General features: G+C 47.7%; 1 protein-coding gene across 2 annotated transcripts in view; it reads right to left on the reverse strand.

The window, feature by feature from the left end:
- Positions 1-2,788: 2,788 nt before the first annotated feature.
- Positions 2,789-11,289, reverse strand: part of RNF130 (ring finger protein 130) — a 54,080-nt gene continuing 45,579 nt past the window's right edge. For both annotated transcript variants that reach the window (XM_039701230.1, XM_039701228.1), the window contains one exon: positions 2,789-9,568. In XM_039701230.1, the coding sequence (XP_039557164.1) occupies positions 9,459-9,568 (110 nt within the window). In that variant the 3' untranslated portion in view covers positions 2,789-9,458. The remainder of the gene's footprint in view (positions 9,569-11,289) is intronic.

Consider the following 11,289-nt stretch of genomic DNA (forward strand, 5'->3'; position numbering starts at 1 on the left):
TTAAAAGTTAAATTTGAATAATCCATCCTATGACAATACTGAATGTGTCAAATATTGACACACAGGCCGGTAATGAGATGTTTAATAACTTGAGACTGACAGCAACTCAAAAACCTTTCCAGCCCAGCTGAACATCCCACTCTGACTCTGAGATGTCACTGTGCAGCTGCACAGCTCCCTAAGGACATGTGGCTTTGAACCTGCAGGAGCTCTGAAGAAGACTCTCACTGAGCCACACCAGCTCAAAAAGTAAACATAGCTCAAAGCTTCCACCATCAGGAACACATCAGTTTAAATGTCACCAGAATAGCACCGGGCGTTGTTTCTTTTTGGAAAAAAAACTAGAAAATTGTAGAATACAAGTACAGGCCTATATGCAAAACTGCACAAGTTAGGTGACATCAAACAGAACAGTTCACAGTAATTTTGAACACTGTGAAAAGATGAAATATGCCAATGATGTTTAGCAGTTGCACCACTTCTGTAATGAGTTTGTCTAAAAGGGCTAAGACACGACAGTTGCTATGTGCAATTGACAAAAGTAACATTCACATCTTTGTAATTCACATAACTGAAAACATTCTGCACATAAATGGGGTTTTTAAAAGTGAGGGGATTTGCTGTTAACATTGTGCTGTGGTGACAGTCATGTTATTTTAGCAGTTTATGTCACAAACACGGCTGTCCCCCACACACAGCGGTAATTTCCACTGGGCAGCACCCACACAGCTTCACCCCCGGCCCATGTACAGCACAACTTCCATACTGCTGCTAATTATAAACCACGTCTTACTGTCATCCCCTACATCTTGGGAAGGCACACAGACACACAAATATGCAAATGAACCACCTTAATAATTCAAAGCAACGCGAGCAGGGCTGAGAAGCCATTTTTGACAAGAGAAAAGGACGGTCCCGGGCATCCCGTCAGCTGTGCGTCCTCCCCGGCAGCAGCTCCCGGGGCCTGACCGCTGACAGCCCCGGGCCCCGGGCGGACACCGCGGCCGAGGGGCTCGGGGGTCACACACAGCGAGGAGCAGACGGGCGGACCGCGCCTCTGTCCCCCCGCCGGGCCCTCCCGGCCCCCGCCCCGCGCTCCCGGACCCCGCGCCGGGCCGGAGCCTCCCGCGGCCGCGCCGCCGCCGCGCCCGCCGCCACCGCGCCCTCTGGCGGCCCGGCCCCCTCACTGCCTCCGCAGCGCCCAGGGCGCGGGTTCGAGCCCCGCGTCCGGAGCCGCCCCCGCGATGCCCGCGGTGCGCTGTCGGGGGTCACCGCCGCGCTCTGCGAGGCTCCTCTGCCTCCCGCTGGACACTGTGGCACTGAAAACACCTGAATTGAATGGCTTGAAGTCGGGAAGGGGGAGGGGGATTTTAGAATATCCTGGGGAGGATATTAGAAAAATATCCACCCCAGGGGTGGCCGGGCAGTGGAACAGCAGAGACTGTCCAGCACTCCTGCCCAGTCTGGCGATGCTTCCATCTCTCAGATTAAGACAGGAATTAATTTTCCCTTTTTGCTGTGAAGAACATGCACTTCCAGCATCCCAGGCTCCTGAATTCAGTGCGGGGGTCCTGGCATCCCCCTGGTCCATTTCTGTCCTCACTTTGCAGCCCTGCAGCCCACGCAAAGCTTGTGGCCCAGCCCAAGGATGACCTCTGCAGCACACAGGACAGGGGGAGATGCAGTTCCTTCTCATCCCTTGGCTGTGGAACAGCTCCCAGTAATTTAGTGAACTGCTATTCTTGTTTCAATAACCATTAGAGAGCCTCCTGGCAGACTCTGAAAGGGTTACAGCAGCAGAGAACACTGACATCTGCCATGTCTGTGCTTATTGCCCAGCTCCCAGGAAGGCAGGAATGCCATGGTTTTTTTAGGTTTTAATCCTTTAACCCTGGATGATCTATCTTTGTTAGTGCAGTGCCCTAATCCCAGCTGGAGGCCTTCTACACTACTCTAATATAACCATTTATTAGCTGGCTCAGCCTGCAGGGCTGTGCCTTCACCTCAGTGCCATGGCTGTTTCTGGGGCACACAGGACAGGGGGAGATGCAGTTCCTTCTCATCCCTTGGCTGTGGAACAGCTTCCCAATAATTTAGTGAACCGCTATTCTTGTTTCAATAACCTTTAGAGAGCCTCCCGGCAGACTCTGAAAGGGTTACAGCAGCAGAGAACACTGACATCTGCCATATCTGTGCTTATTGCCCAGCTCCCAGGAAGGCAGGAATGCCATGGTTTTTTTAGGTTTTAATCCTTTAACCCTGGATGATCTATCTTTGTTAGTGCAGTGCCCTAATCCCAGCTGGAGGCCTTCTACACTACTCTAATATAAATATTTATTAGCTGGCTCAGCCTGCAGGGCTGTGCCTTCACCTCAGTGCCATGGCTGTTTCTGGGGAGCAGCAGGGTGGTTTCTGAAGGCTGGGTGTCCTGTGGGAAGGGTTTGAGCACTGGGAGAAGATGCTGAAGGATCCTTCCCCATTTAACTATTGCTGTTCTTGCTCACTCTGTGCAATCTTTAAAGTGGCAAAAGCTGTGAGAAGGTGGATTTGTGTCTCCATATATTCATAAGCCACTTTGAACCATATGGCCCTTAATGGCCTGGGATTTCTAGACACTAGTATGGCAAAAAGAAAAAAAAAGTTTACATCAGAGTGGGAAAAATCCTCTCTGAAAATGGTGTTCCACACTACCCTCTAGAACAGATCTATAAGAAATGCTGGAAGGACTGGAGTCACTGGGTGATGCTTTTATTGTCCCATCTTTTCAGACACCAAACTCACAAACTCCGTATTTTTAAACTGCTTTTTATTGAAATGTAGTACATTAGCAAACCCTAACTAGTCGGTATACACTATGAACATACTGGCATATACCACATAACTACAATACAGTGTTATACTTACATCAAAACATGTCAACAAGTTCTGCTGCTGGCAAGCTACACTTCCACAGGGGCTGGAGAGCTCTGGCTGTCGGGAGGGCACCGTGTGTCCCTGTGTCCCCGCAGTGTCCCCAGACCCCTGGCAGCCTCTGGCGTGTTCAGGTTACCTGGTCACACCGGTGTGACCCACCTGGCAGCAAGCCAGTCCCAACAGCCTCTTCGTTTTACACGCACGCAAATTGGGGTTTTGTGTTGTTGTTTGCTGCAGTCTCCTGTGCCCAAAGGCCGGGGGGTTCCCTCTCTGCTGAGATAAAATGATCCTGTTTTGGTGGAGTCAGTGCATAGTCAGCCATGGCCTCGAGCAGGTGATCCTGGACAAGCATGGCCATCCAGAGAAGCTTTTAGGATTTAACATCTACTTGCCAGCTGCAGCAGGGCTGATGGGACAGCAGAAGAGCAATGCTACCACTCCTTTTGCTCCAAAAGGTTATTCCCCTTTACAGCAGCAGTGTGACAGACCTCACCAGTGCTGGGAGCTAAGCCTAGGCATACAGGGTGGGGAAAGTCTGTCTGCTGATGTGGTGGCATGGGGAAGTCTCTCATTCATGTAGCACCTTCCAGCACAAGCAGAAAGCAACAGGCTGGGGCGCTGCCTTGCTGGGACCTCATGAACCTGCACCAGGAGCTTTGCTTTGACAGCCCCAAACCCTCTATAAAACATTCCTGATGTAACAGCAGCAAAGAACAAGTTTACTTTCACGCCCAGACTTTCCTGTGCTGGAGCATGGGAGGCTGCTGAGCTGTTTTCTGTATGATCCTCCCTCCCAGTGCAGCCCAGTGTGTGGGGAGGCTGCAGACACCTACAGCTCTTACTGCCTGAAAGAGAGTGAGGGTGTTACAGACACAGGCACGGGGATCCACAGCAAATCTGATGATCTATGCCTTAACATAGCCCAGCAGAGCTGCTCTGCTGGGAATTAATGGCTCTTGTCCCCCTGAGGGGTCTGGGCAGCTGAAGATCAAATCAGAGCCAAGCAAAGGAGAGCCCCCAAATATGTGAGAAGCAGAAAAAAAAGAAAAAAAAAGAAAAAAAAAAGAAGGCAAATGGCATATAAATGCACACAGCTGAGCTCAGGGAAAAGAATAAAAGCTCCTGGCTCCTGAGGGGCTTCTGGATACAAGGGGAGAAAGGAATAGCCCAGCAGGAGTGAGGGAGCCTTCACACACATGTCCATCTGATTTCTGGGGGGCAAACCCCCAGTCCCAGCTGTATGACACTAGCTAATGTTACACCTCAGTCTTGCATTGAAATCACTCTAAGCAGCTTCAACTTTCAATAAAACACTATGTAGTTCTTACTTTGTAGGAATATTAATACTTATTAACTCCTTAGGAAAGGGACTATTTTTGGGCAACAATTTATACCACAGGACCCCCAGGTCCAGAGACCCTGGACATTATTGCAGTAAGAAACAAAAACAATTTAATATGTTATTGCACAACCTACACATCCATTTCTGTTCATGTGAGCATCTCCATGAGGCTGATGGGCAGAAGAGCAAAAGGATGCTCCATTCAGTGATCCAGGGAAGGAGCATCCCACAACAGCCCAGATCCCACACACCCTGCTTTGGCTGAGCACAGCCCACCAGGAGCCTCTGTGCTCCCACAGACTGTGACTGGTTTGGGGTGATGCATCCCCCTGGAGGGGCTGGCTGGCATGGTGATGGCACAGTGAGGTGATGGCACAGCGATGAAGAAGATGCTGGAGAACAGTGGACAGCAGTGCCTGCACAACAGGGACCTTCACCCAGCTCTCCAGAGGAGGAGGCCAGTAGGAACTGATGGAGTGGAAAGGTAGAGATTAGAATTAAAAGTGTCTGGGGATGTCGCAGGCTTTTAAAAAGACTAGGTTAATGAAAGATAGATAACAAGGTGTCAATTAGTGGTGCTTTGCAAAGGCTCTGTGACCAGATTTCATTCCTCAAAAAAAACACTTTGCAAGGACCAGGTAAACCTGACACACCCTTGTGAATTTGGGGTTTTTAATCAACATCTGAGGATATCACTGGCTGGGGGTTACAGAGCATCATGGCTCTGCCTCAGGAGCAAAATCCCACTGGAGTCCTGCTCTTATCACTGCATCCCACAAGGAAGGGGTAGGGAGCACAGCTTTTTCTCTTAATTATTTCAAAGACAAGGGGAAAAAAGCAGAAATGAGCACCAGCATATTGAAGTGCTACCTCTCCCCTGATTTCCCCCCAGCCTGTTTAGTTGGAACATCTTTCCCTCTCTCACTCCCTCCCCTGCTCACCAGTTTCCACCGAGTGTGCCAGAGCTGAGGCTGCCCTGCAGTGCAAGTCTAGCAGGGAAAGGAAAAAGTGAAGATATCTTTAAATATAACAACACATATGCAAGCTGTCATGGCACATCACACACTCTTCTGCACCACTCAGGCTGGAAAATTAGGTCAAGTATGGCTGGGTAACACAGGGTGAAAAACGAGCAAAAGCTTTACTCGGGAATTTGAAGGTGTTTCCTGAGGTCCCTGCCCTGAGCTCTCCTGTCCTTCTCTCCCCACCCTGCAGGGCTGGCAGCAGCCCTGTGGCTCTTCCCTCTGCCCCACTGTGCCTCGGCTTCTGAGCTGCTCTGCTATTTCCTGTGCTGTAAAAAACAAATTACTATTAGCTAAGCAAAATAACAAATATTTTTAATAATTAAGTCAACTCACTCGCCAGTAATCAGGCTGCAGAGCTGCCTGAACTTCAGCTCAACCCTGGTGCCTTCATCCTTCCGCTCATGAACTGACTGTGGCACTACCTCAAACCTAAATTGGACTGAACAAGTCCTGGAGCCTCAGCGTGACCCATGTTTCCTGCAGAATTCCCTCTGCTTTCCAGGAGCTGGTAAAAAGCTCTTGGCTCTCCCAAGCCTTTGCAGTATTTTACATGAATGTGTTTAAAGAAAACAGATGTGTGAAAGTCTCATAACATAGTCCTAGACATGTTTAAGAAACTGGTTTTGTTTTTTCTTTGGCTAATGCAGGATGCCTGGCTATTCCTACAGCATCCTCAGGTGCCAGGGCAAGCATCCTAGAGCAAAGGGACAATGCAGATTCCAACACATGAGCTCACTGGAGGGAGCAATTCTGAGGGTCATTAGGTAAATTTTAACATGCTTCAAATTTAATAATTAATGTTGTGTATTATAGGTAAAAAGCACACTTACAGTCTGGTTTCTTACTGGCAATTATCCTCTAAGAACACAAGCAAACCTTGATTTTACAAATGTCTTATGGGAACATGCAAAACTTTCCTAGAAAAGGAAGCTGAGAAAGAGAAGGCAAAGTGTTGGGGTTTAAATACTTTAGGAAAACACTTGGAGATAAAAGCTTTTTTTTTATATGTAGAAGTCATAAACTGAATGTTTTCCCATTAAAAAAAAGCATTTTTTTTTTAACCTTGAGAATGATTTTCCAAGTTACTGGCACTTACAGTGCTTGGTAGGTTGCTGTATATTTTACTTCTGTGAAATGACTCAACCACACACAGCACCACTGCAGCAGAACAAGAACAACAATGCTCATCAAGCTTTTTTTATATACTGATTAATATTAAAAGGAAAACCTCAAACTTACCAGCACAGCCCAGAAAAAAATCACCCATGTTGCTGTGGTGCCTCTTCCCCACACTAAATATGACTAACTGGGGAAGGCCTGCTCCAGCACGTCCTGGCACTCACGTAGGGACTGATTGCTTGAACAAGCTTTTAATTTTTCCAGTGTTGCAAGATGTCCCAAATCCAGGATGCCAATTACAAATACCTGCTCCCCTATCCAAGATGCTGCAGCGCAAATCTATTTTTACATTGCTATGCCAGACCCTGATCTCCACTGAGGCAAACCTGCCCTCCCCCTGCTTAAAGCCAAGATATTCAGTTAGAAATAAGATTTAGCAGAGCACAAATTACATTAGTTATTATTTTGTCTTTGGGGGGGATTTGTGCTTTCTAATTTTTAATTTCCATGCCTCTTCTAGCTTTTCTGTATATTCTGGCACACAGCTCGTGCAAACGGGCTCAGCTGGAGCTGAGAAATCATCAGGTTTGGTTTTGTGCTGAAACTGCCCCAGTGACATTCCCGGTGGCCTTAGGGGAAATCCCTGTGTTGGGATGGGGCAGCCCCTATGAGAAGGATTTGCTTGGGGCATCAGCACCCCACGCAGTGCTACAAGAGCCCGTCCTACCCAAAACCCCACCAGAGCAGCTCTGTGCTGGCTGGAAGACAACAAGACATGTTGGCATTTAACCAGGTAACCCAGGTATCTGGGTTTATCATAACCTGACTGCCCTCACGGATAAAAACAAGCCCCATAACATCCTTGAGAGACGGTGATTTTCCTCTCGGGGTTTGCGTTCCCAAGGCGCCGCTCCCACGTGTCCCTGCTGATCTCACAGATGTAATTGCAAAAACAGGGGCTGCTCAACCAGCCCTTCTGCCGCCCCCGAGCCCCGCATGGGTTCAGCTCAGCCAGGCCGGGATGGGGAGCTGTGCCTGGGCCTGGGTTCAGCTCAGCCAGGCTGGGCTGGGGAGCTGTGCCTGGGCCTGGGTTCAGCTCAGCCAGGCCGGGATGGGGAGCTGTGCCTGGGCTCGCCGGCGGAGCTGTCGCTGCCTGCCCCACACCAGAGGAGGGATGCTGACCACTGGCCATGACCCGCTGCTGGCCCAGCCCCTGGGGCACTTCCTGTGACCTTCACTTCTGCTTTGTAGGAGAAAGTGGGTGTCAAAATTGTGCTCTTAAAAAAGTCTGGGGCTTCAGCGCATTTCCAGAGCGAGCTGAATGGCAATAAAAGTGCATTTGGTAAATATCTATGTGGGTATTATGAGAAAAACCTCCCTACACTTCACGCCACCCACTCTTGAATTATCAGATTAAATAAAGCTGACGCACAGCAACAAAAGTCAAAGCATGCTCGGCAAAGAGGCTCATTTCCTCATTTTACAGAGCTGGGTTTTTCTTTTTCTCTTGAACATCCATGTTAAATACACAGCTGAACCACACTTCAGAAAAGGATATATGTTAAGCAGACTGCTATACAATTAAAAACATTATAAAGGAGGGGAAATTCCCCTGCTTGCAAAAGCAGGTGAAATTAAAGCATGGCAGGATAAGTCTTACCTTTCTTTTTGGCTTAACTGATTTCTCAAGATTCCTATACAGAGGGTGAAACTGTGTTTCACATTACAAGGACACAAATGAGTTTCTACACCTACAGTAACTCAGACTGCAATGGAGAAAAATCCAAACATTCATTAGCAGCTATGCATTGTCCGGTAGGAAACGCTGGAGCGGAAGCGCTCGCTCCTCCATGGCGGCTCAGCTGAGGAACGCTGTGCATGACTTGGCTCCAGAGGTTCCTCTCTTGCTCTCCATTTCTGCATTGTTCTCTCAGAAGCTTGCAAACAATATCCATTTCCCCACCGCTTGTGTCACATGCTGGTAAAAATTGATTTTTCCTGCAGCGTGTCAAAGCAGTAGCTGCTTTCCTTTCTTCTCCTGCTTTCTGCATTCCCGTTATTGATGTCAGTGGGAAAGGGCACAGCTCAGAGAACGTATTTGTTAAATAACTGTTGCAGATCTCAACAGGAGAGTGGGATAAGAAGCTTACCTCTTTTCTTCTCTGTGTAATGCCAACATGCTGGCTTTTAAAAAACCTCAGTGAAAAATTTGGTGGATTTTTTACCCCCCACCCCCCAAAAAAAAAAGTTACGTGAGAAAGAAAGCTAATTTGATTCCTGCATATTTCAAAAAGTCTAATGGTTTTTAGGTAGATCAAGTGCTGGTTCTGTGAATGTCCTCTCTACAGAAAGAGACTCACTTGACTTCAGCACGCAGAAGGACCAAAAGTATATTCTGTGTATACCATTTTTCTCCTGCTTCAATCAAATTGGAGAAAAAAAAATCCAACCATCAAGTTCCTTGAAATCTTTCTGCAAATGCAGGTCCTCTCTGCAGCTTGAACATCAGACTGGCTTGCCACTGTCCAGGGTTAAGTGGGTTGTAGGAAACTCAATGCACTTATAAAGGTCCCTCTCAGAAGGGGTTATTTCACAGTAAGGTTATGGATTGACCGAGATATACGAGTGCTTTTACCAGTCACTGGCCATCTCCTCTACAACCAGTTCCCTTTCTGACATTGCCCAACCATCTGGACAACTAAAAAATTGGAAACAGCAGATGCCTGTGTAAGAGACGCATTTGCAGTTCAGCACAAACTCTTAGGGCCACCGTGAAACCTCTCCTGCATCGCCGTGGCTGGGCCGACACAGCTCCCCATGCTGTTACTCAGCAATTTCCATCAGACAACCTTGCTTGTCACAGCTCTTTGTCACCTCAAAGATGCCACCCTCAGAATCCACCACAGCTGGTCTTCGTCTGTGCAAACGAGAAGGCGGGTTCGTGTTCTGGAAAAAGCAGCTCTTCTTCAGACAAAGGAGATCCATGGAAAGAGTACACAACAATAGGAATGAGAAATGAAAAAAACGGAAAAAGGGCCAGGAAGGAGCATGGATTCCTTTCAGGTTTTGTTCTCGTCGTACATGTCCAAGGCAGGCTCGATGGTTGAGAACTCGCTCTCGTAGACCAGGCTTCGAGGGGACAGAGAGTTACGATGGAAGAAGTGACTGCCTGCAAGAGGTAGAACAAAACCACATTAGCAACACACACGAACAATGGAAAAACTGAGTAAAGTATCCTCATACCTGTGTGATGGACACAAACACGGTACACATGGAAAAAACAGCTAACCTTCAACACAAAGCAGTAACCACCATATGAAACATTTCACCTCTGTTCCTGTGCTCCCCAGCCAATTTAAAGCAACTGCTTTCCATATGCATGAACAGTCACACCTCAAATGGCTCTTTCAGATAAGAGGTCAAGTCTGAGCAAGGCTGGGGCAGGCCGGAGTTTTGCACTTGGTGCTGGCTGTTGCTTTTCAGCCTGGTAAAGCAAGGATGTGCTTCCTCAGAAGACCCTGCAATCTCTGGTCAGCACCAAAGCGCTGTGCCCTGCACCAGCACAAAGAGCTTCAGCTCAGGGTCAAAAGGAAGGAGCAGAGTGAGGGGCTCCCCAGGGATGGTCCCATCGATGCTGCTGGAAGCGTGAACTCCTCCAGAGCTCAGCAAACTCCACGCACATGAGTCACCTTCTAGAAACAGCCACCTATGGATTTCCTTGCACATAACCAAGGAGACCCAACCCTCTTTTCACTGGCAGTAACCGAAACAAGCACCACGTGGCTGTTGATAAACTGGGGAGTGGAAGTCTTCTTTTTTCCCTTGGTGGCCTGGCATTCCCGTGGCTCTCTGAATCCACAGATGTGTTTTTGCAAGGAGCCCAGCCCTCCTGCTGTACAAATGATTCTCTCTGAAAGCATCTATCATCAGATCAGGCCCTCGGCCAAAACGCTTCATTACCTGGTTTCTCCATCCCAAGGGGGATTAGCTGGGAGCAAGGCTGCTTAGAGTACAACAGCTACAGGAGCCAAACTGGAGGCAACTGAAAAGCTTCCAAGTACATAAAAAAGGCATTCTACACACTAAGGTGCCTCCAGTTTCAGGCATCAGTGAAGCAAGATGCTTAGGGAATTGTAGTTTTAGCCCTGGTAGATTTTAGCTGCTTAAATCCCCCTTTCTTTGCCAAATTTTGAGCCCAGCCTACCCCATTCCGAAATAAAGACCTTACAGAAGACATAAGAAAATAAGAATTCAGCTGCTACTGTCCAAAACACCTTTTCTCCTTTCCCACTCACCCAAAACACAGACTTTGTGTGCCCTTTGCTAACAACTGCCAAGCAGGAAAATGGAGTTGGGCAATGGATCTGCTCCTCTTTCACAAGCAAAAGTCAGTGCACACACTCATTCCACCATTTGCAATGAGAATGGGAAGTTGTCATAAGCAAATTAATTCTTGATCTTGTACTTAACTGAAACAAGAGTGAAATTAGTGGTTACATTGCAGGGGATTGTTGACTCTGCAAGGAGCATGTATCCAGGTCCTTGGACCAAGTGGGCTGTTTTGGAATATACTTCCAGAAGCAGTTGGTGGAGAATGATAAACACCCATTTTCTGGATCTGAACCATCCCCCAAATTTACAGGTTTTTAAAACTGAGCAATAATTAAAATAAAAGCAAATAAATAAAGGTTGAGTATTTAAGGAAACATAATGTTGGAACTGTGACTTCCAGATTATCATGGTCAGTCTCCCAACAGCTGGACTTGATGACCTTAGCAATCTTTTCCAACCTTAATGATTCTATGATTCAAGCAAATAAACCCCAAACCCTGAACCTGCTTTGAAATTATACCAGATAGAACTGATTTCAAGACTGTCTTATGGGTCAGG

This window comes from Passer montanus, unplaced genomic scaffold (genome assembly GCF_014805655.1).
Source record: "Passer montanus isolate IOZ18808 unplaced genomic scaffold, ASM1480565v1 scaffold15, whole genome shotgun sequence".
Classification (NCBI taxonomy): Eukaryota; Metazoa; Chordata; class Aves; order Passeriformes; family Passeridae; genus Passer; species Passer montanus.